This window comes from Mizuhopecten yessoensis, unplaced genomic scaffold, assembly GCF_002113885.1.
Source record: "Mizuhopecten yessoensis strain PY_sf001 unplaced genomic scaffold, ASM211388v2 scaffold10837, whole genome shotgun sequence".
Classification (NCBI taxonomy): Eukaryota; Metazoa; Mollusca; class Bivalvia; order Pectinida; family Pectinidae; genus Mizuhopecten; species Mizuhopecten yessoensis.
In genome coordinates, this window is record NW_018408746.1 from 78883 (window position 1) to 105475 (window position 26593).

General features: G+C 36.8%; 1 protein-coding gene across 4 annotated transcripts in view; it reads right to left on the reverse strand.

The window, feature by feature from the left end:
• LOC110462850 (fibronectin type-III domain-containing protein 3A-like) overlaps nucleotides 1-26593 on the reverse strand; it is a 146060-nt gene that overhangs the window by 18238 nt on the left and 101229 nt on the right. For 3 of the 4 annotated variants that reach the window (XM_021517076.1, XM_021517074.1, XM_021517070.1), the window contains exons 3-8: nucleotides 23841-24016; nucleotides 17201-17384; nucleotides 12804-12941; nucleotides 3006-3124; nucleotides 2117-2265; nucleotides 1510-1569 (exon numbers count right to left, since the gene is read on the reverse strand). In XM_021517076.1, coding sequence (XP_021372751.1) covers nucleotides 1510-1569; nucleotides 2117-2265; nucleotides 3006-3124; nucleotides 12804-12941; nucleotides 17201-17384; nucleotides 23841-24016 — 826 coding nt within the window. The remainder of the gene's footprint in view (nucleotides 1-1509; nucleotides 1570-2116; nucleotides 2266-3005; nucleotides 3125-12803; nucleotides 12942-17200; nucleotides 17385-23840; nucleotides 24017-26593) is intronic. The other variant, XM_021517075.1, reaches the window with a different exon arrangement.

Genomic DNA, 26593 nt, shown 5'->3' on the forward strand with positions numbered 1-26593 from the left:
CCAAAGTAACATAAGGGTGAAAAAACTACTTAATTTCAGAGTATGCCTGAAAACTACAATGAAAAAAACTTTATCTCATTTACTATACTATTTCTTTATATTGATAAATTATAAATGCGCTTTTTGCTGGGAAAATGTCCAAAGGGACATCAAAAATTCATGTTAGAAATGAAGTATGAAATTTTTCTCCCCAGCCGACAGTTGCATTATTTGAGGACAATAAAACAGATCAGTCGATGTGTGGCCCCGCCATTAATGTGAAATTGACGCTAATGATTGGTTAGGGCGTGAACAATATTTCAACTCATATGTGACTAACACCATCATTTCACGGTAAATACAGATCACATATCGGAGGAATCTATCCAGCAGTGATCCATTAAGGACGCCCCACAAGTCCCGGGGGAACTGCTCTAGCAGCAACAATCCTTGAAGTCGAGTCACATATCCACGGAAATCATAGAATCAACTACTCAGAGGAGAATAATACGGCACTATCCTTACGTCCAGTTGTACATCCTAAGGAGATGATCTAATCACGGGCGGTGGAGAACAGACCTAGCAAGGATACCTTGCAGTACAGTCACATATATCTCAAGGAAATTAAAATCAAACAATAATCCGCAGAGTCTAGATTTGGCAACGATCCTTTAACACATATCTGAGGAAATCACCGTCACATACCCTGAGGAAAGCAACCTCACATTGATCCTTCAAGTACAGAGTTCATATTCCAATGAAATCAATCCAGATATAATGATCCATGGATTGCGGAATCACATATCCCGTGGAAGGTATCCTCACAGTGAACCTTTAGGTACAGCGCCGCATTCTGAGGACATCGATCCAGCAATTATCCATGGATTGCAGAATCACACATCCCAATTAATTAATCTAGTGATGAGCCTTGGATTACAGACTCGCATAATGCAGAGAAAACAACCAGTGCAGATTGAGTTACACATCCAGGGTAACAGCCTAGCAATGATCGGCTCAGTACAAATAACTTTAATAAATCTGTCAGTGATCCGCCCAGTAGGGGCACTTGCATATTCCATAATATCATTTGGCATAGATCTTTCCAGTAGAAATCACATATAAATGGAAATCCTTCATCATTGAGAACAGGCTCACAAAATCAAAAATAATTCATCGAGTATTGAATCACAAATCCCAGGATATCATTAAGACAAGGATCCGTAATACGACAGAGTAAAACTTTCAGGGAAATGAATATGACAATAATCTATTGAGCCCTGATTTGTATCATTCTGGCAACCACGCATCCGTTTATACAAATTCACTTATCCCAGGAACTCTATCTAGCAATGATCTGTCTAGTACAGATATTTTGAAATATACTTTAATTAAGTATACATTAACATTACAGCCCTTGACTGTGTGAGTTATTCACCCAAAGATGACTGAAAAGCAAGGTTAATCACCTTACAGGTACCGATTATACAGGTGTGTGGACTAGAGCAATCTACAGGGTTATTTCTTACTCACTTTAAATGGTACTCAGTGGCTGGTTTTAAATCTTTTAGTGTAATTTCTGTTGCATCACCCCTGAAAAAATAAGAAGACATCGCAACATTAATAGTTTGCGAAACTATATTTGAAAATGTATACACAAAGAATTATAAGAAATAGATTCGAGACAAGTACGTGTTGTGATTTTAAAACAGCAAGCATTAGACACAGAAGTTAGCAGTCATGTAAGAGGTTTTAAGATCACCAACCGTGTGGTTCAACCAGTATTTTTATACTATAAATTAATACTATAAAGAGTACAACCAACCTAACTGGAGATAATGCAGATTACTTCCCTTGCTTAACTGTATCTAAATACATTCTTTCAAGATATTAACTCCCCTGTCAAATTTATCTTTCCACTTACATGACACAAAGTAAAAGAAAACTTTAATTTTTACCCCCTAGTTTAATGATAAGTAGCTAGACAGTCCATTATAATTAACTTCCAAGTTTTTAATATATACCCAACATCCTTTCCAACCAACTGTCTTTCCTAATAACAAGTAGCCTATGTATAGATCTGCCGTTCTGTCCAACTTACGAGTAGACAGATTTATATTTGCCGTTCTTTCCAACTTACGAGTAGACAGATTTATATTTGCCGTCCTTTCCTTTATCGGACAGCAGAAGCTCGTACTGGAACTCCGCTGCTTCTATCACAAACTCGTTCTGGTCGTATTCTGGTGGTGCCAGATGTATTAAGGCACTTCTTGGTTCCACTTCTGTCACCTGTAATCAGACACACACAGGTAAATTACAGGTAGGCAAAGGTAAATGAGCGACCAACAAAGTTTAATTACATGTAAACATGGACCTATTGTTTTAGTTTTTACCTACCTCAAGTTCTGATGTGTTAGATAAGTGACATACCCCTGATTCCGACATGTCAGATAAAAGTGACGTACCCCTGGTTCTGGCATGTTAGATAAGTGACGTACCCCTGGTTCTGGCATGTTATATAAGTGATGTACCTCTGGTTCTGGCATGTTAGATAAGTGATGTACCCCTGGTTCTGGCATGTTAGGTCAGTGACGTACCCCTGGTTCTGACATGTTAGATAAGTGACGTACCCCTGGTTCTGGCATGTTATATAAGTGATGTACCCCTGGTTCTGACATGTTATATAAGTGACGTACCCCTGGTTCTGGCATGTTAGATAAGTGATGTACCCCTGGTTCTGGCATGTTAGATAAGTGACGTACTCCTGGTTATGGCATGTTAGATAAGTGACGTACTCCTGGTTCTGACATGTTAGATAAGTGACGTACCCCTGTTTCTGGCATGTTAGATAAGTGACGTACCCCTGGTTCTGGCATGTTAGGTAAAAGTGACGTACCCCTTGTTCTGACATGTTGGATAAGTGGCGTACCCCTGGTTCTGGCATGTTTGGTAAGTGACAAACCCCTGGTTCGGAAAGGTTAGATAAGTGACGTACCCCTGTTTATGGCATTGTTAGATAAGTGACGTACCCCTGGTTCTGGCATGTTAGACAGCTGGTGTTGTATGACCTTCCTTTCCTCCTCCAGGTCCTGACCTGTGTCCACTGGGGGGGTGTTTGTAATGCTTCCCGGCTGGATCTCTCCATTAACTGGCAAAAAGAAACAAGATTCATTTATTGGAATAAATTTGTGCAATATATAGATCATGGCTCAAAACTGATCACCATGAATACCGATAAAAATCATGATTAACAATTACATTGATGATCATGATTAAAAGATTGTCCCGATATATATGATTAATGATGATGATTCATGATGGAACTTTTTCAACTTGAAATAATTAGGGGTGCATTCAGAACATTTAACCATTTTGATGTTAATTTCTATCTCGACTCATCAATTAATCGAAATTCCAGACAAAAGCTGTATATGTAAGAATGAACTGTAAATATATATATATTTTTTTCAAGCCAAATACAACAGAAATATCATTGGTCAATTTTTTCTGGAAAATCATTTTAAAACTGATTTGAAAAAAACACATGAAATTCTAATAGAAATATTGTTATGAAAAAATCATGTATGCATAATTTACAAAAATCTAATATGCATATTCGTACAGTTTGCAATTATTTGTATGCCCTAAGTAACCCTGGTAACTATCAAAACGTTCCAATTGATGTAATATGTTTTGCTGATGTAATGACAATTCATTACGACGAGACGAGAATCGTGAGGGAACAATAATTTCACTACTTAAACATTTTTCAACATAAAGTAAATGGGCCTCTTTTGATTTTTTATCAAAAAAGGAAGTTTCCTTATCAATCAAGAGATTTCCTTTACAACATGAAATTGTTTGACATAAATGGTATGGATGAAATGACTTTTACAATGCTGTAGCTAAATCAAGGATAACTTCAGTGGTTTACAAAGAGAAATCCACAAAAGAACAGTTGAAGTGATATGTTTATGTGTCCTTTGTGTCGATACAGCCAACACTAGGATTGGTGAAACAGTAACAAGACGGCTTTGACAGTGACCACTGGTTTGTAGAAGAAATGTGATACAATTCTTCCTGTCTATTGAAGGATTATCATCACAGCCCTATCAGTTACGAGATTCATAATCCATCTGGTTGAATCTTTAAAAATACTTATTGTCTAATCATAAGATCGTAAGTCTATCTACAGCAACAGGTATAGATTTCAGAGTAAGCTTAGCAGTAGAATCAAGTGTGTTGTGTTGAATATTCATTGAGTAATCCCCTTAATGCGAGTCTAGCAGAGACAAGGAGGATAAAAAGTTAAATGTCGAGGCTATAAAGAGGTTGCTCAGCGCTCGGCAGAATGTTAGCTATATACAGCTATTTTGGGATTTGACAAGATTGGTTAAGTTTGCAAAAAAAAAAAACATACAGAGAGGAGATTTTAAGGTATTGGGAATCATTCAATAATCATGAAATTAACAAAAAGAAAATAACAATTCTGAATTTGATTGGCCACCCCACAATGATATCTAATTCACCATGAGAACTAACCAGTTGTATCCGACTCATCAGGAGTATAACTCCCGGAGGCATTGTCTGGATACAAAAATTATATAATCATTATCATCAAATTATTTTCAACGTTCTTTTGTTTTGGTTTAAAATAAAACCTGTCAAGGAATGAATCTGAAAATTGATATCAAACTATTATTATGAAGAAGGGGATCAAACCATTAACTTTACTACTGAACTGTAAACAATGTGAAAACCTCATTGTTACTTATGTAATTATTTAAACTGAAACCTTCTGTGTATACCTAGCAGGTAATTTAAGCGGTTGTGATATTTTTGCTGTATGGAAAAACCACCATTCCAAAACTTCCACAAACATTTTCATTAAAATACTGATGTTCACCTTATGGAGGAAAAATTCTGACTGACAAACTGTATCCTCATGTCCGTTTTTGGTCCTATTAGATGTAATGTCGCTACACATGGATCTGCGATAACATATTGCCGTCTCAGCCAATGAAACAGTATATATACATCTACATTTTAAAATAATTCTACCATTGCAAAGCACAACTTTTCCAAAACAAGTGAAACAATTACATAATACATATTCAAAATCTATAGAAAACTTTTTATATCTGAAAACCATCATACCATGGAGTTTAGAAATGTTTATGGTAATTGATGGAAAACATTTAAAAACCCTTTACTTTTATGGTAAACCATCCCCTCACCATCAAAACACTGTAGCCAAGCAATGTTAGATCAATGTAGCCATATGTAATGGAGAAGACTGCTGGGAAAATGTTTGTTTTTGTGTCTTAAGATCATAACAGCTCATTACGATTCCCGTGGCTTGTGACTGGTATGTGATATAAAAATGGTCACAGAGCATGTCACTGACCGAGATTCTTCAACAACCAACCCTGAACAGCCTGGAGCAGTGTAACAGGGGCTAATGGTAAATACGGACTGGACCCACACAAATTCTAACGACCCAACAGCCAGTGATAATCTAACATGGATCCACTTAGGTTACAAGAACTTGCAGAGATAGCTTGGCCCTGTCTCTAGAATATTAAGTAGATATTTAATTATTTAGAAGAAAAAAAAACCTATTATTAATTTTGATCACTTGGACGTCTGATTCTATAAGCTCCCAAACTAGAGGGAGATCAGCTAGTAGTAAAATGCAGCCAGGAAATTCTTCATAATAACTTAAGGGCTGGTAGCCAGTCTATTGCAGACAATTCGAAACTATATCTAAATTGGTTCTACAGTTATGCTATTAAAGAAAACTGGAGGAATCGTAAATTGTATTTGATGTTTTTCTTCTACAGTGGTATTGTCACAATTACTGTCAACTACAATTCCACCGTCACTCACACTTGTCCACCTTTGAAACAATTGTTCACCAAGTCATAATTATCTGCAGTACATTTCAGTATGTTAAGTTCACGTATTCAGAAAGTCAAAAATCCCTGCTAACTTATTAAATACACAATTAGGCAGCCATGACGCTAATGTGACGTAAGTAAGAACTACTAATTGAAAACAGACCTTCGTCTTCACGAATCCTTTAGTACAGTTACTTTATCAGATGAAGGGCTAGAAATAATCTGCTCATTACAGAACATATCTTCTAATAATGACAAGGTTAGGGATGTGTTTCCTTTAATTACATAGTACATTTAGTGAATTCCTCTTCCCAGATTCTGAAATGTTTAAGTTGCAACAGTTGTTTTCAAGAGTTGTCCATAACCTGAACTGAATTCTCAGAAAAATGAGTTTCAGGTATTTAGCTTTTCCCGTAATGTGCCTGTACTGGATATTAAAATCAATTAAACTTTCATATTTTATTAATATTTTACATCTTTTCACTTTAACATTGTCTGTGTGTCTCCATATTCTTCAAGATCATTACAATGATTTCTTTTTTTGAGCAAAATCTTTAGTGTCAAGAAAACGTTTTATTTTCTCTTAATTCATGAAAATGTTTCGTACTTCTCCTTCACAGTGAACATAAAGGAAAAATTTGATAAACAAGTTGGATTTAAAGAAAGATATCAAAAGAGCAAGATTGAAGTTGTTTTCATCCACATGATGGTAACTTTAACCAGATAATAAAACATATATCACAATATTTTATCCACAGAAGTTTTTCTGGTAAACAACTCATAAATTTTAAGCAGATCAACAAACAAACCTAGATTTTGAACCCTAAATGTGTACCCCGCGACCTCCGTAAACATTTAAATTGACATATGATCAGGTACATCCTCTATTGTCCAGGGTCTACCACGAATATTTGTGGGGAAAGTGTGAAACGTGTGACATGGACATATTTGTGGTTTTCCTGTCTGGGTTTACTCTAAGCGTGACTCGACAGAAGGAACTGCATGACAGGTGATTTAAATGGGATGATGACAATCAACAGGTGTTCTACTTGTAACACGTTACAGTTTAAATGGCTGATGTTTACTGGTACAGGTGTTTTAACTTAGGCACACAAATTAAATAAAAGTCATCCGAGATCTTTGATGATGTTTTCACACTCACCAGTTACAGACATTCACCCGTTACAGGAACTTTTACATCACAACAGTTACAGTCCGAAATGTGCAGCCTTTATCAGAAAATGTTTACTTGGGAAATCTTTGCCACAGTTGGACTTTTGCCTTTTTTTACCTCCATGATGGAGGCAAATTAATCATTAGTATAAAACATATACTAAACATAGTAATTTGGTGTGAAATGAAAAATGATCACTGGGCCCATAGGGATTCACCAGTGAAGGGCCCATAGGGATTCACCAGTGAAGGGCCCATAGGGATTCACCAGTGAAAGGCCCATAGGGATTCCCGAGTGAAGGGCCCATAGGGATTCCCCAGTGAAGGGCCCATAGGGATTCACCAGTGAAGGGCCCATAGGGATTCACCGGTGAAGGGCCCATAGGGATTCACCAGTGAAGGGCCCATAGGGATTCACCAGTGAAAGGCCAAAGTTTCCTGCTTATGTATATTAGTCTGAGTTACTCATACTGATTTCGCCTTCCTTTCAGAATTAAGTCAATCAACTTCAAATTATTCTTCCATATTAAATATTTATGTTTACCCTGTATCCAATCAATGGCTTATTCATCTGCTTAAAACATTCAGTCCTAATTACCTGATATAATGTTCTACCAATCTTCATCCCCTGTTGTATTTAACATTTGGATCATTGTTTTAAGCTGACCTAATCTTACTTGATTTTTTTAGCCATTATCACACTCAACAGATGTCTTCCCCTAATATACTGTTCAAAATTTGATATTAATATATATATTCATGAAACAAGTTGGAGTGAGATTGAATATGTCCAATAATTTAAGGCCATATAACTGGAGAATGATGTACATCTACCAAGAAAATCTTCCCGGACAGATTTGATAAAAACTGTTGCCGACTCATCAGAATTTGTCGACTGTTTGTGTATGACTAATATAAAGTACATGCTATAGAGTCAGCCCGAGGCTGTATAGACCTCAGTAACATAACACTGCTCCATAATAATCACTTTATGGCCACAAATTTCTGATGTTTTCCATCCTTAATAGAAAAAAATAGCCATCATCTTATTACATGTGGATGAACCCTACTCTTATATTAACAATAAAAAACACCTGTAACCGTGGCATACAAGTTAGATTTATTACCGCATTCATCAGGTTACACATCAGACAGACTTTACCTGACGGAGTATTTTCTTATTTCCTCCAACACACACAAGCTCGTATTAAATTAAGTCATATATTCAACACTAATTCATACAACGTGCACTTAATCATGAAACAAATATGGCCGAGTAGCTCTTTTACTTTCACTATCAAATGTTAAGTGCGTGATTATGATACCAAGCTTTTATATATATGCAGCTATAGTGATAATGTATCTACACAGAACCATCAGGCACTTGGCTTTAAGGAAAGGTCCTTCAATGGACTAACCTTGATTGTTGGGATACAGGTTTCCCATTTTGTCAATGTGGACCTAACATTAAGCCGTGGTCCCAACCCGGCGTACTTGCAAGTGCGTGCTGTCTACTTGCAAAAACGTGGGCAAAACTTGGGGATCCGTACGTGGTGGGTACCGCCTCAGTGCGGATTTGGGAGCACGCAGACACGCCGTAGCACTTTTAGTGCATGAGGAACTTTCGCTGCGTTCGGTATGCGGTCAGGCTACGGATTCACCCCAGTACGGGAGACGCGTGCCTTTTACAGCCAATGAACGTACAACGCACCGACTCCATGAGTCTTTTAATTTTTTCCCACTGTCACTTGCTCTATGGACGGCGCACTTAGCACGTGATAAGGGTGTGGTCTGTGCTTACCCGGCACTTCCTAAGTTCTACTGTCCAATGAGCACGCAAAACTGACGTGGACCGTACCGAGTAAGCACGTGCTCCGCACTTACAACGCACTGATTTCTGCAGTATATATAAAAGCCGAACCAGCATTTGAGGCAGCAGGAGCTTGGACTTCTGGGGAACCTCGGAAGGTCGTTCTATATACCCCCCCCCCCCCCCCCCCCTGACATTGGGCGGAAAAACTCACGTTCATCGCACTTCCACCATGCGAGTGAGTAAGCACACTGTACGTGAGCAGCACGAGTAAGTACGACCTCTGTACGATACGTGGCAATCGCACGGAGATCTTACGTTGTAAGCACGTACAACTCACTTACCTCGTGTGCAACGTACGATGCACGCAACTGCTCACGGCCAGGCGTGGCGTGCGGGCCATGTACTTACACTTTGCGCAACCGTGCGAGTGACGTGCGTTAACGTACTCTCTCCCTCTCTTGCCACTCCCTCCCCACATTTTCAGAAAAACGTGGCGGCCGTGGCCTCGCCAAAAAAACGTACGGACTAAAAACATGCACGGCGGGTTGTGACCGGGCCTTTGGTGATAGAATAGTACACAGGTTGTTTCGTTTTCTTTCTTGTGACTTTTCTGGCTGTGTATGTGTTTTTACAAGTGTGTGACACCTATTTTTTTTTTGAAACACTTGTGTACTACATGTATACTTTACAGGTGTGTGTCTGACTACACATACACAGGGTTATCTGTACTGTGAAACATGTGTACCTTTACAAGTGTGTGTCAGACTACACATACACAGGGTTATCTGTACTGTACCACATGTGTACCTTTAAAAGTGTGTGTCAGACTACACATACACAGGGTTATCTGTACTGTACTACATGTGTACCTTTACAAGTGTGTGTCAGACTACACATACACGGGGTTATCTGTACTGTACCACTTGTGTACCTTTACAGGTGTGTGTCAGACTACACATACACAGGGTTATCTGTACTGTACCACCTGTGTACCTTTAAAAGTGTGTGTCAGACTACACCTACACAGGGTTATCTGTACTGTACCACATGTGTACCTTTACAAGTGTGTGTCAGACTACACATACACAGGGTTATCTGTACTGTACCACCTGTGTACCTTTACAAGTGGTTGTCAGACTACACATACACAAGGTTATCTGTACTGTACCACATGTGTACCTTTACAAGTGTGTGTCAGACTACACATACACAGGGTTATCTGTACTGTACCACCTGTGTACCTTTACAAGTGTGTGTCAGACTACACATACACAGGGTTATCTGTACTGTACCACCTGTGTACCTTTACAAGTGTGTGTCTGACTACACATACACAGGGTTATCTGTACTGTACCACATGTGTACCTTTACAAGTGTGTGTCAGACTACACATACACAGGGTTATCTGTACTATACCACCTGTATACCTTTACAAGAGTGTGTTTGACTACAGGGTTTTCCCTCTGTTGATTTTCTTTGGGTACTGTACCACCTGGGAACTATTTCCCTTAAACTATCTCTAACAAGCCTTTCTGTTGGACCCATTCCTGATCTGGTTTGGATACTCGCCAAAAAGAAGTTCCCGGAAATGATTTTGCAACCCACAAAATATCTCACATACTGGGATACACACAGGATCAGGAGGCTGGGACCATCTGATCAGAAAGATAGAGCACAGAACAGGCTGACTGTGTGACACAGACATGAACGTGCCAGTTTCTAGTGCAGTCCTTATAAAAACAAATCTCGACACAAATCATTTGTTTCACAATATTAGTCATACTCAAACATACAACACTTTATAGCTTAAATTAAGAGAACTTTTGAATAATGGAAATAAAACTTTGTTTTATTTAACTGCTATAGGCCAGTTGTTTTGTAGTCAAGCAGTCTATGCAAGGTGATTTTTTCTTTTCTGTGCTTGCTACTCTTTAACTCATTCACCCCTAAAGTCACATAAGAACCTTACAATATCCAAGGACTGGCAAGTCCAGTTTAAAAATGTAGGGATGTATGAGTTAAGCTGTGTCAGATTCCAGGGGTGGCGGTTCTGACACCCATAACTGCCACCCACACCATGTCGTCACTCATCCCTACCAATTTGGGGCATTTTCTTTCAAATCTAGGTATTTTTTTCCCCATCCTCTCATTTGGAAATCCAAAATTTAAAATCTGGAAACATTTAATTGCCACTAAAAATTCATCTCTAGACCTTCTGTTGTTAAAGTTGTAGTTGAAGATTAGCTGTCTGAAGATGTGTGACTTCAGAATACCAGACAGTGATTGTTTGCCTTGAGGGATGTAGCTATCTCACAGAAAGCACATGTGCACACTGATCACTGAAAGCTAAATACCTGGTTATTTTCTGGCATTAAGCCAGGTAGCATACACCCAAGTTCTGAACTGATTTGACCCCTGACGACTAGGGGAAATAACTCTGCTCACATTAAGTATGATTTCAAATAGATGGGATATACACATTTGAACAAATTGAGCCATACATGTATACAGTTAGAATGGCAGAATTTTTCCACTGATGGAAAAAACAGAAATTCTGCACTTTCCACAGTTTCACCCCATCTAATGATTAATGAAGGGTGTGCAGTGTTTAAAACAGAGGTAAGAAACACAGAACATTTTGAAATCATTCGACACCTGTTTTTTTGTGTTAAAAATAAGGGAAGTAACTCCCAGCACATCCCATCTGTCACTAAATGACCCATGGCATTGTAGTGGGGACTGATGTATGAGTTTGTACTGGACCCCATTGCTGGGATGGTTTATGTTGTCTTATAATGGATTGTTCTCACAGGGTTTTCCAGATAACCTTATATCAGATCCATGATCATTTATAACTTCCATGACTTCAAAGAACTCCTTTTCCTTTTTTTTTGTTTTTACTGTTTGTTTCCTTGAATTTTTATCACTTTTGACAAAACATTCATTTCTTGTTCATTACTGAAAACAGGGGCAATATAAATTTCTGATTACATCCAGATTTATACATAAAAAAAAAAAAATCAACAAGGGCTCTTTTTCACATTTTAATTGAAAATAAAGGAATTAAGTTTTAGAATAAAAATTGTCCATGTGTGTCACACCCTATAATGGTAGTGAAAACAACTTTCAGATGTCAATAGTGATAAGATAAATAACCTCTCCACTAATCAGTGTCCTGTTTATGTATACAGTTCACTTTAATGTAATAGTGCTATAAACATAATTTCAAATCTACACAACTAAGTTCATATAAATATTGGTATATTGCCACACTGTAAATCGCCACAAATATGGACAACGGAATATATATAAATATCAACAAGTCAGCTGCTCCTCTATTCTGATGCATCTATTATTATAATATGGTCATCATCTTTATGTTTACTATGCCCTGGACCTATAGGTCACCAGGACTACCAGGACACTGACCTATAGGTTACCAGGACCTAGGCAGGACCTTGACCTATAAGTTTACAGGACCTAGACAGGACCTTGACCAGGACATAGGCAGGACCTTGATCTATAGGTTACCAGGACCTAGGCAGGACCTTGACCTAGGTTACCAGGACCTAGACAGGACCTTGACCTATAGGTTACCAGGATATAGGCAGGACCTTGACCTATAGGTTACCAGGACCTAGGCAGGACCTTGACCTATAGGTTACCAGGACCTAGACATGACCTTGACCTATATGTTACCAGAACCTAGACAGGATCTTGACCTATGCTACCAGGGCCTAGGCAGGACCTTGACCTATAGGTTACCAGGGCCTAGGCAGGACCTTGACCTATAGGCTACCAGGGCCTAGGCAGGACCTTGACAACACCTTTAGGTTGGCATGATTTTGGCCTCACCTTTCGGTTGTTGTAACACTCAGCTCAACTTTACATTTGATATGAACTTGACGTCTGCCTCAGGTTTAGTATGATTTTGATCTCACCTTTATTTTTATTGAGAGACCGCCGGGGAGGGGGTCTTTGGTTGTAAAATCCCTCCTCCAGTCTCTGATAATATTTTTTCCGCACCTTCTCTCTCTGTCGATTTGTTCTGTTCTCCATTGAACTTGGTGGATTTGGTCCTGCAATCAAAGTCAAGGTCAAAGGGAGTTAAAAATCAATATTTTGTGTGAGCATCAATGTTTCAATAAATCCCCATCACTGTTTGTCAATATTGGTGTTACCTACATTGTGTAATGTCACATGCCAAAATTTGTATAGTCTGGCAAGAAATAAAATATTTCCTCAGGAACTCAATCACTTTTGATTGAAAATTCATGTTTCTTTAAAATTGAAAATTGTTGATTCCTAGCTAAAGTGTAAGAAATCTAATGTCAAGGCAAAGAAGTTTCACAGTAATTTTTTTTTTTTTTTTTTTTTTTTTTTTTTTTTTTTTTTTTTNTATTTTTTGACATTCAGTCAAAAACTGTCATTTGAAAAGAACTTCAACACAATCAACTTCTTTAAAGATTTGTTATTTAAACAGTAATACAGTGTACATAATAATAATTTTTATAGGACCTTACATGTTAAAATTGTTATACCTGGAAAGAAAATAATTGATATATTGTGCCTAGCAAATGAAGGTGATTGATTTTAATCACTGCATTTGCCTTGGCTTGACATTTCCTGCCAAAAGGTCATATGGGCGGGACACGCAATTACATTGATCGATAATTACTGCCGTCACCTCAGACATGCCTACAATAACACGATTGTTACCTATCGCAACAAACACCTTCATTTCTAATCACTTGATAAAAGAATGTTGTTCAGATACAATTAACTCCCATCACCCGAGAACCTTATACATAATAGTAAATACAATATTATTAATGTTATATTGTGTGGGACACAACATATATATCACGTTAGACAGAAGATTGGGGATCGTATTCGTGAAACCATTCTCATGCTTTAACTCAAATTCTGTGCTCTAAGTCTTATTTCTTTGTTTCCGGTGATAACTTATCAAAATTTCACATTTTGTCCGATTTGGAAGAATTTTTGAGAGATTTCGCATCAAATACTGTTGTTTACTCCGAACTGTTTGACCATGTCACATGATTTAAGCAAGTTACAGAAAGCAGGTTTGAGCACAAAATGCGTGCTTTCATCTTGTTTTTTGATGACAATGCAAAATCTAAACTCTGAAATAAAATAATCTCTGATGCTCCCCTGTTTTCTCTGGTTCTTCAAATTAAAAAATAACTATGTACGTACATTAGGATTTAGGTAAATTTGCTTTTAATAATTACCTATTCATCTGTCAACTCATAAGGTCATGAAATAAAAAATAAAAAAATCATGCCATCGAATAAAGGAATTCTGTGTAGTACATATATATATGGTTAACCCAGAACACTGCTATAAAACATTAATATTTATATGATGGAGTTGTGTAATATACATTAAGTAAAGCAGTTCAATGCTTTCTCCCAACACATGGTAAAGTGCTGTAGACCTAACAACTCTACATTCTGGATAGGCAATTAGAGCCAGGAATCCAACGTATCAGCTATTTACTCAAGACCCAACACTCAAAACCACCTTGACCTCTAGCAATTCTGTAATGTGCTTTTTAGAATGAGAACACATTTCCTACAACATTCTCAAGAATTCTAGTTGTGTGAATGGTTGACTGAACCCACATTGACTAACGTAACATTTAATCTGGTTAGTTCTCTGAGACATTTCATCTTCCATTACTGCATCGTTGCCATGGTATTATTGAGCATTACGTTACCGAGATAACACTATCAACATTCCACGTATCCATTTATTTTTTCAAATTTTTGAATTAATTTATATCATATTTTATAACATTAAATGAATAATAAAACTGATGTTTTTATTTATGTTCTATGTGTTTAGACTTTTTTGTCATGTTATTAAGTTATTGAACGACCTTGGCCTCCAATTTCCTTCCGCAGGCAAGTGGTGCCTGTTGATACCAGGCTCAGACAAATCCCAAACCCCAGCCAAAATTCCAGCTCAATTCCAGCATGCCAGGTATTTATACCAAACAAACCGCTTTTTAGACTCCCCATTCTGTTTAATAAACAACCAAAATATGTGGAAAAGATGTCTTACAACGAAATAAAAAAGAACCTGACTGTTTTAATTATTACATCAGGCTGATTTCAGAACTGACAGTGTCTTCCAAAAATTGGTGTACATCAGTGGAAAACATATATATTTTATGTAACACTTTTAAATACTGAAATTTTATTTACAAATGATGTTAATGAGAAAAAGGTTCCACAAATAATGATGGTGAAAAGGTTCCTGAACTTATGATTAAGAAAAAATAAATAAAAATTGACACAAATGTTTTATCATATTTATCTGATCTCATTATTTCTGTTAAAGCTTTAAAAAGACACTTACTTGATAAAGCTTGTGTCCTTTTGCTTGAGAACTCAATGTAACTGAAGTCACTTAATTATCACTAAAATATGTAAACTTACAGTGCACATAGAAGACTGTAATGCTAATGTATTGTAGTAGTTGATAAGAACTAACCTGGTATCAAATGTATCTTTCTACAAATTTGGGTTACATTAAATATGTAATATTTCATTTAAAAGAAATAGACTTCTATGGACAGTGGCGGATCCAGAGGGTTTTTTTGGGCTTCAATACCCCTTTTTTTGCTCTTTAAAAATCATGNCGCCACTGTTGGGCAACTGTTAATATACAGTATTCTGTGTGGCATTGACTTATATTTGAACTAGGTGAAATTGAAATAGAATTGCCAAACCATGTTGTATAAGCATTACTATACAACATTTGCCCAGGTTGATTAATACATGTGTAGTTATATTTGAATTAGGTGAAGTGAGACCTATTTGGTACCATCAATGTGTATATAGATCCAGGAAGGTTCATACAGGTTACTGTGTCAGCATAATAATGCAATTCCTATTCAGGTAGACTTGTACAGGTAAATGTTTAACGTAGGTACGTGACCTGCATCTATTTATAGAATATCCCTGGTTGCTAATACAGAGGCGTTCATATATATATAATGGGCGACACATAAAGCAAGATGGCAAGTAACCCTTCATGCTTGTGTAAACAGTGGAATTTCATTCAGACTTTAAATCCAAGAGTTGTATGCAAACTACATATACCATGTCAATTGCTCAACCCATTTGACCTAAAGTGAAAATAGACGAAGAAAATGGGTCAGTCTTACCTGAGTTCAATTACCCTTGGCAATGAGCTAGTGACAATGTATGCCACTTAAAGTGGCTGAAGATAGGTCCGAAACTGACACGGATTATTGACACAGTCACTGGCCTCAACTGTAAATACTGTCTATCAGATGGCAGTTTATCTCTGCTGATGTGTCACCAATATGTTTGATATGTACACAGGAAGTGACATCACAAGGGAATTCCCCTATACACCTGTTCTTACCGCAGTAGACAGGAGAGTTCAATCATTAAAAACAGAAGCCTGATAGTCTGGAAAGAGTTTCAGAGAACAAAGCCTCCTTGTAGATTTTTTTCTGCCTCAACAATATTCTATAATATCTTTGGGAAGCATACATTTTAAGTATGTTTTAATTACACATTTTGCATGCTACTTTAATGTCACATTAAACACTTAATATACTGTTTTGTTTAACTTTTCTTACCTCTGCCACAGAAAATGTTGATCTGATTAATTTCCTGATTTTATCAACCTTCACCATTACATAGTTCCTAGCTGTCACCTTAACCACGTTATTACTAAAGTAGATACTTTCATAAACTTATTTCTCCTTCTGCCACATGAATTATTGATCCATTTAATTTCCATACTTAAATGACCTTGACCTTGTTATCTTTTCCTGTAACATTTTCTCTGTTATTGCATGTTCATGTAACCTTGACTTTTGATATTCTCCTATAATTCTAGCCCTTTCCAGGAGGAACTATTCCAGGAGGAACTATTCCAGGGAACTATTCTAGGAGGAACTATTCCAGGAGGAACTAATTTCCAGGGAACTATTCTAGAGATCATAGTCATGCTATATATCTACATGGATTAGAGTATTGGAGTATGACCCTCAGCAATATAACATTCCTTACATATTCTGATTATGACCTTGGAGTATGACCTTGGATTATGACCTTTAGAGTATGACATTCATTGGTATTACATGCTTTATATATTTGTGATATGATTTTGGAGTATGACCTTGGAGTATGACCTTTAGAGTATGACATTCATTGGTATTACATGCTTTATATATCTGTGATATGATTTTGGAGTATGACCTTGGAGTAAGACCTTCATAGTTGAAACGTGTTCTACAACAATACATATGACCTTCAGTAATACTACCTACCTGGATTGTGAACTGGTCCACTGGGTAAACTACTGCAGCTTGGTGGGGGTGGGGTACCATGAGGGTGTGTAGGTGCCCCCGCAGGAACATGGGAAGATGCCCCGGGGTGGTGGTGATAGGGGTGGGTAGGGTAGTGAGGCGTGTAACCTTGGTAATACTGAGGTGCATTGTTGTTTGGTCCACCCTACAAAACACAAACAAGAAAACAGTTAGATCAACCTCGCAGAAAACAAAAATAAATTATTTTTTTAACAAAATAGAATACTTTAAAAACTATTTTGTATTTACATCAGATTGCACACATTTCTTATCTGACAGACGCTGAAAAGCAACACTACTGCTGGGAGTGAGTTATATCACATGCCCAAGGAATCCATTTGAGGGAATGTTTTGCCTAAAAATATAATTTAAAGTTTAATTAAAAAATAAATGAAATCCAATTAAACTTCTGCCCATATCTTGGCAAATAAATTAGGAAACTCCCAATGTAAAATAATTCATGAATGTTTTGAAATTTCTTCAGAAATTAATTTCTTTGCATGAAAGCAATTTTTTTTTAAATCTTAAGTTGACTAGAGAAAACTTAAACTGGGTCAAATATTCCATTTGAAACCGTTAATCTTTTAGTCCCAAACCAGTTATGTGTTTGACTGAAGTCCTCCAAACAAAATCAATAAATATAATGTGGCAACTGACATTTCTGACTGAAATGTCAGGTCTGTCTTTGGAAATTATATGGTAATAATAATAACAATAATTTGAAGTTCTTATATAACGCTTTATCACAACTTAGTCCGTAGGTCATCTCAAACTCAAAGCGGTTCACACATTATTATCCGTGGTTATATAAAGGTAAACAATGTTTAGTGGTTTAAACAACAAATTGAAAATCTACCTGCCAATTAAACTATTATGATTTCAATTCTTAAACAAGGCTTAGCTTAGTTATTCCATCACCTCCAGATTATGTTTTTTTTTTTTTTATAATATTAAAAAACAAATAAAAACCTTCACAACATAATTTAATAAAAGTGATACAAAGAATATTCCACTAGGAAATTTACTAATTGAAAAACAAACGTACCACATTCTAAATATTGATTTAATATTCCATGGATTATTTTTTACATAACACTTCAATTTATTGCAACATTGTGCATCATATAATTCAAAACACCTCACTAAGATTGACAAAAACCTCCCAGTTGTCTTAACCCTTTCACCACTGTAGACCATAAAGGACTCATCCAGATCAATGCATGGTAGAGTCTACTAAAGTTACATAGGGGTGAAAGGGTTAAGTGAGCATGTCTAATTCAATCAGTGTAATCAATTGTATACTTGTATTCATATCCACTTCTCAAATTACTGTAATTATTGGATTTCGAAAATCAAACATAAATGTAAATGAGTTTGGAAGTGAAAAATCTGTGACTCTGCAGTCACAATTGTACAGCAATGACATAGTCTTGGTATAAAAAATATCAAGTTTAAATTAATTATGATGTTTTGTTGTTACACCATCCCGCCGAACGAGGGATAGGATGAACTGAAGAACATAGTTGAAATGATATTGTATAAAAGATAAAATTTCTAAACACCAATGAAATTGGTGATAGTTTATGGAAAAGAAAAATCTTGATATTCTTTTTGTGGGTATTCAGTTTTGCATTAAGCCAATCTAATTAAAATTGTATCTTCACATCGCTCCCGTTTACTGATATGTCGCGTTGAAGATCTAACAACATCCCGTAGAGGGTCATGTTCAGGCGACCTTTGCATTAACCAATCAGATGAGAGCTTACGCATTTCTGTAAGTGATGAAATAATGATTTCGGAACACACTTGCTATGATAAAAGACCGAGAGGTGTCAAATGAGCATCGAAAATGGCGGCGCCCATGACACCACGCCGTGTCTATCTACAAGACAACATTTGTACAATTTGTGGATTTTGCTTTGAAATAAGAGAGACTTCCTCTTCTGGTGATGTTGTCGTTAAAAAGTTTAACAACCTGAAACTTAAATTAACCAATGACAGGCTTCGCTATATTCAAACTATCACTGGACCAGACGAAAAAGTGGATTTTGGGCTACAAGATGTCTGCATTAAATGCTACAGGTCCTGCTTTCTGATTGGTTGAATGAAAGAGTTATGTCGTGTTTTGATTGGCTTGTTATAAATGCGATAATGTATTCATGTTGACCTCTGACGTGACCCTCTATGGGATGTTGTTAGATCTTCAACGCGACATATCAGTAAACGGGAGCGATGTGAAGATATAATTTTAAGTAGATTGGCATTAAGCATACAATACACAATTCTGTATTAAACTTACAATACACAATTCTGTATTAAACTTACAATACGCAATTCTGTATTAAACTTACAATACACAGTTCTGTATTAAACTTACAATACACAATTCTGTATTAAACTTACAATACACAATTCTGTATTAAACTACACACAAATTAACATTTGACAAGATAAATAGAAACAATATAGTAATGATGTTAAAATGATGTAGGTGAGCATTATTTCTATGTAAGGGATGCAGATATTTAGTAGAATTAATATAAAATTCTCTGTGGATATAGATATGTATACAGTGAAACCTGTCTCATCTGACCCCTGCATATTCTGGTATCTGGTCTAATCCAACATAGGCAATTATATCAAGAGTTCTAATAAAAAAGATAAAACCTGTTTATTCCAACAACCTTTCTAATCAAACCAAAATGAAAAGGCTGTGTTCCTCTGGGTGCCAGATAAGACAAGGTTTCACTTTTACAAAAACATGCAAGATCGAGTCACAGGCAATTATGAAACTCTCAATATAATCTTCATTAGGTAATAAAACTTGGAAAAAATCAATACAGACCAATATACACACAAGTATCAGCAACTGCTGATTCTAGTCTAGATTAATGAGTGTTCTACTACACTGGAAATTAGGTACCAGATTTAGACATCTTGTTGAATCGGCTAACTTCTAGTAATAACAACCACAAAAATATCTCACTTAGATGTCAGTGACTTAATCAAATCCCCACCAAACTACTACATCTATCAAATCTCCATACAATTTACTACTATAATTAACTGTCAACTTTCCAACTATCAACTTTTGAAGGAAAATATATTACTGCAACTATCAAATATCCACCCAAACTACTGCAACTATCAAATATCTACCAAAGTTTCTACTCAGGAATCAAATCTGAGGAGGAAATAGTAACATCAGCTAGTTGACAAGCTGGCAGGAGATTTTCAAACATTTTCCAGATGAAGATGATAAGGTAAACAGTTATGACCATGCACGACCCTTATGTTACAAATCTCTGGCTTTGTGACACTTCATATGTGAATGATGCAGAGAAAAAAATAATGACATCATACAGCCAGCTATAAACTTCCTGCATTTTTCAGATTTCCATACAAAGTTGATGACTTCCACCTTCTGCATGCAATCATCGGCTGTACATATTGGGAAACATAAAATATTTTACAAGAATCGTTAGTAATAACTGTAGAATGCGACAGACACTGCATGATGTAGTATAATTGATAGTATGAAATTGCAGACAGGAGTCTGTGGCTGATGAGTCTGCAAGGAGGGCTAAGAATGCAATTTTATGTAATATGTAACAAAGTGGCGAGACTTGACTTGCAAAATGCTGCATGGCAAGATAAGGTCACATGCAAATGTGATTGCTTTTAAGTGTAACTAGCAATCAAACAGCTTGTTAATTAATATACCTTTCCAATACAGTAAGCCAGGTGTGCTTTGAAGTATGCGGAGCAAGTCCAAATTGGCATTTTATTACCTCCTAACAGAAACAATATCCACACCCTTGATTGCCTTCCAACACCCCCCATCCCCCACGTTGTAAATTGAATGCAGCTTGAAAGTTGGCACTAGAATAATGTCACACCAAGTGTCGTGCCACTGTGTCACGGTTATGACATTTCGGTGAGATGACACTTTAAAGTGGCCCTGAACTCATTCAGCCCTGAAAATTCACAATGAACTGTTCCAACCTTTGAATTAAGAGAGTTCAAATGTGTCTCCAGGGGTGAATGAGTTTACTAGCCCCATCATCTGTGGACACTGTTTCTATTTGACTCTAGCTGTTTTGATGATCCAAAACCCTAATCAAACCTCCCCCATCTCTTCCATTCCTTCACACTATCTTGGAGGTGACCTTGACATGTCCTGTACTGCTTTAAGATAATTGCACACACAGAAAACATACTGAAACACTTCTATACGGCAAAGTAGGAAAATAGTGACTTAATTGTTTCCTGTAATTGGAGAAAGATTGGAAAGATATTATATTATACTGTTCTACCATCAACGAGCTTACGAGACTTTGGGCTCCGAAACAATAATATCTAACCACGGCAATAAATGTTTGGAAATTCAAAGAAAGCACTTCAGACAGTGTATACAAGGTTAAAACCTAACACAGCTGTAACACTCAAATATACTTCATCCTCATTTGAAGTTTCTAAAACAAAAAGTTATATGGTAAAGTTTAACAGCTCACAAATAACCTTCAATTCTCTTTAACATGAAATGTTTAGCAAAAGCCATTTGTCGTTGCAAATTATATTATTTTTCTAATATTTCTACAGAAATAATGCTTAACCAAAACTAAATATTCTCAAGAAAAAAGAAGCATTTTAGATTTTGCTTGAAGATGTTAATGAAAACAAATAAATCGATAACTCTTTCGGTTCCTTTCGTTTTTCTTGTGAACACCAGGAAGTATGAGTACACTGTTTCATTGATGCCATGTGACCTTTAAAAAAACAGAAAACTGGATTTGTAAATGTCATATGGCACTTTGAGGACAAGTTAACTGGTTTTATAAATGTCATATGCCACCACTCTGAGGACCAGAGATCTGGTTTTATAAATGTCATATGCCACTCTGAGGACCAGAGATATCGTTTTGTACATGTCATATGCCACTCTAAGGACCAGAGATATGCTTTTGTACATGTCATATGCCACTCTAAGGACCAGAGATATGCTTTTGTACATGTCATATGCCACTCTGAGGACCAGTGATCTGCTTTTGTACATGTCATATACCACTCTGAGGACCAGAGATCTGCTTTTTTGTACATGTCATATGCCACTCTTGAGGAACAGAGATCTGGTTTTGTGCATGTCATATGCCACTCTTGAGGAACAGAGATCTGGTTTTATAAATGTCATATACCACTCTGAGGACCAGAGATCTGGTTTTATTGATGTAGTATGGTGCACTGAGGATGAGACTATAGGTTGGTATAAACTATATTGCACTCTAAGATGACTAAAGAGGAAGTTGTATTGATGCTCTAAGGCCTAAGTAGTACTGAAAGAGTAAACTTGTAATGAAGTGATGAAGGAGCGTCACCATAGGTTTTGTGTATCATGCAGTAGTTACAAACAGTAGATCTATAAATAGACATGCGCCAACTAAGCCTGTCCCTATGACCTGTGACCTTTGATTGCCAAGATCCATATGTAGTGAAATTAAGCTATTTCAACCTTCATTGTACAATATCCTGTTATAATTCAAAGAAAACGATACATTCAAAATACATTGTTTGAAGTGAAAACGAAACTTGGGTTCAAAATGTTTGCCCTCAGAAAAACCACACAAAAATACATACATTTTTGAAGAGGAAAAAATGATTAAAAAGTGATTTTTTTAACTGGGTTACTGAAGTTTAAATGACATACAATGAACCATCCTCAGAATTGTGGGGTCATAATGCCTTCTTCTTATATTAATTTTATGAACAGGATCATTACGCACCATCTAATTTTATCGAACCTTTGTACTGGTATGGATATATCTGATGAAATAGATTGTACAATGTATCTTATGTTACTTTTTATGTAATAATTAGATATCAGAAAAGGTCATTTGAATGTGAACAACTGTGTCAAATGGGACAGGCTTAAAAGTGTACCGTATAAGACCTAATTAGCATACTCAGAGCATTTACGAATTTTAGAATATGAGAATGTTGGAAAAACCTTCCAAATTTCTCAAAATATAGACATAATGAAACTCGTTTTAAGCAGGTTGGTAAATAATGGTAAAATTATGGACACATGGCCAGAAAACAGACAAGGAACGTCTAAAGGTGTAAGGTGCTAATTAGATTTGATACGGTAATGATGATGTGGCTTTATCATGTTGTATCTACACAAGTCTACCTATATATATATATATATATATATATAAGTCAGCCATACAGCCGCCTCATTCAACCAGCTAGCTAGCCAATCACAAGGTAGGTTTTAGGCACATCCATCGCCCAATCATGAACAAGATAGCTAAGGACATATCCAATCAGCTGATAACAAGGCAGATTAAGGCATATCCAATTGACCAATCACAAGGCAGTTAGACTATAGGAGCAGCACATCCCATCAACCATAATAAGGCAGCTAGCTGACAGTCAGCAAGCATTGTAACTGCCACTTGGTCTTGATTGACTGGTCAATCTTTGACCAGACATGGATCGATTAGCTGGCAAGGACAGGCAGGCGCACCGGACATTCAGGCGGTCAGCAGGACAATGGGCCAATCTGATGAGGAGAAAAAAGGGGAAAAACAGAAATACATACATAGCATCCTACCGTCATAGGCTGTACTGGCATGCCTGGGGGTTGAGGGGATAAAATAACGTGTGTCAGAATTCCGTGTTCGTCCACAATCTGTTGTACCATGTGACCCTGAGGAACCTGCATCGGCATCGGTAATGGTGGTCCGGTGTTAGAAACCATTCTCACTGTGGCTGGACCTGCAAACACAACAAAGACAAGACATGAGGATTCTGTAACTCATAAAAATATATATCACTATTGTCTAATTTTATTCATTAAAATGCTTCCTTTGCGGTATATTCAGTCTGGATGCTTTCATCTCTGCAAGGTAAAGAAAAACACAAGTTTTCTGGATTAATGAAACTGAAACTGCATCAAGAAGATCCAGGACCTGGAAATTTTAAAGATATGTTGTAATACTCCCAGATCCTATAGATCTAGCTACAGAAACCTGTTGTACGGTAGGGCAAGCATACAAAGGGCACCTGTTTTGAAGTGTACATTTATCATCAATCTGTAATAAGGTATATAATGGCTACCTGTCCAGACCCAGACACACCTGTATAATGCCGGTAATTACCTGTCTGTAGTATGTTACACCTGTTCAACACTTTTCTCTACCACATTTTTAGAATTTTGTTAAATAATCTTTGATGTGTTGAGACTGTTTGCACATACTTGCATGTATAATATGAAACCTGTCTTATAAACCAAACCTGTATAAACTGGAAACCTGTATAGACAAGAACTCCAACTTATGAAAGACTGTTTTTAGTTTGATGTAAACGAAATATGTGGAAGGCTTAAATTAAAATATTGTTTGTTTCCCCCCATTAACTTACCCACCACATCCCCCCACCCCCCTCGATTCAAATAATTTCATTTCCCATATTCCACCAAAATTTCATATTTTTTGCAAAGTTTCATACTTGTGCTTTGTTATTCTGTAATAATTTAAAATTACAAATTACAATCCATTTGTTTTCCAAAATAAAACAATTCCCCTGCTTACTAATGACTTTACAACTTGGATCAGTAATGGGGAAAACAAAGACCTTCAATCTTAGGCCTAAAATGAACCAATACTACAGTTGAATTTGGGAACAAATACAACTCTTTTTAGAGAGCAGGACATTGGGTTTGAGAGTAAGCCGTTGGGAACATTCCTCGGAAGCAAAGAAAGTGTATTAAGAGATTATGTTGTCGTTTCACCTTATTACTTCTTACACCTGAGCTGTGACCCTTACTTCCACATCACTGCCAATAGGAGGCCAAATCTATAACCGCGATACCACGCCAACAGTTGGCATATTTAAAACCAATTTTCTCCTCACTGCCAATTTCCTGTAGGTACTGATGGCAGTCCAGGGTTCTTAGTGTCATAGAGTAATGACTATTGCCGGTGTGTATATACAGGTGTGGCTACCTAATTACCACTAATTACTTCACCACAGGTGCGACAGGCAGGTGTGTGTATCTGATAAGTACTGTAAAACAGGAAAATCAAGATATGTCCTTAACCCTTTCACCACTGTAAGCCATAATGGACTCATCCAGATCAAAGCATGGAAGAGTGTACTAAAGTAAGAAAGGGGTGAAAAGGTTAAAAGCAGGTACAAATAAATATCAATTACAAAATTTATGAAAAAAGAAATCTTTACTGTAACAGGAATTTCTTAATTAATCGTTCGTTTGTAAATGCATGTTGCCTTAACGATCTCTCCTATAGGAAATACATCAAAATTTACCGATAACAAAATTTACACATCTGTCCCGTAAAATGAACATAACCGGAGTACAAGTATTTTCTTTTAGAAAACATATAAATGTAACACAAAGGCCAAGTGTCTGACAGTCAGGACCACTGTAAGGTGTAATACTTGTGATAACAATCTCGCAGCGCTGAGAGAAATTTGGTAAAAAAACGGGCAAGCAAATATCAAGGTTAACGTGATCTTCACCACAAAAACTGCATCTGTCGTAAACAAGGTCTGGGCTACAGGTGTTTACCTGGAGCTTTTTGCACCTGACAGACCAGCTGGCACTTTCAGAATATTATTCCCACACCGAAATAAATCCTGTAAGAATCAACACAGGATTGGTATACTTAAGGTACCTGGTACCTAATCTCCCACCATAAATATGCCATTTAGCCAGGTGTCAACAGATCTACTTAAACTTTCAATATAAACAAATCTCCTGAATTCCAGATCTGCACACTCCCACAATCTCATCATGTAATGCATATTGATGCATCACTCAGAGGATCACAAGCTGCACTCTAAGTTGGTTACTCCCAAAAAAGTTAATTGCATCTGTTATAGAGGCCATACCTAGGGATCGAAACAAACATCTTAGAGGAACATTCAACAGCCTTCCAAGCCAGTGAAATGCCCCTATCTAAAAGGAAATTCCCAAGGAGTAAACTTTGTCCCCTAAGTATTTCCCAGATAGTGAATATACCTGTTACAGTGACGTTCCCAATCTCTTCAGTATCCCTACAAGCAGTATAACCTCCCCTTAATTTCGTTATGGATGTATTTGAAGCATGATCACTGGCCCAAATTACTAGTGTTGACCTGGTAACTCTGGGAGGTGCAGGGTTCAAGTCCTGGTCATGTACACCCTACTGTGTATATATATATACATTCAGAACACTGTTGTTCAACCATTGTTTTGAGCTATCTTTGTTTTCTGTTTCATAATAGTACAGCAAGGGATGGTTATCTATTCAGAAAAGATTTACAAAAGGTAAAGTCATGCTAGAAAAAACT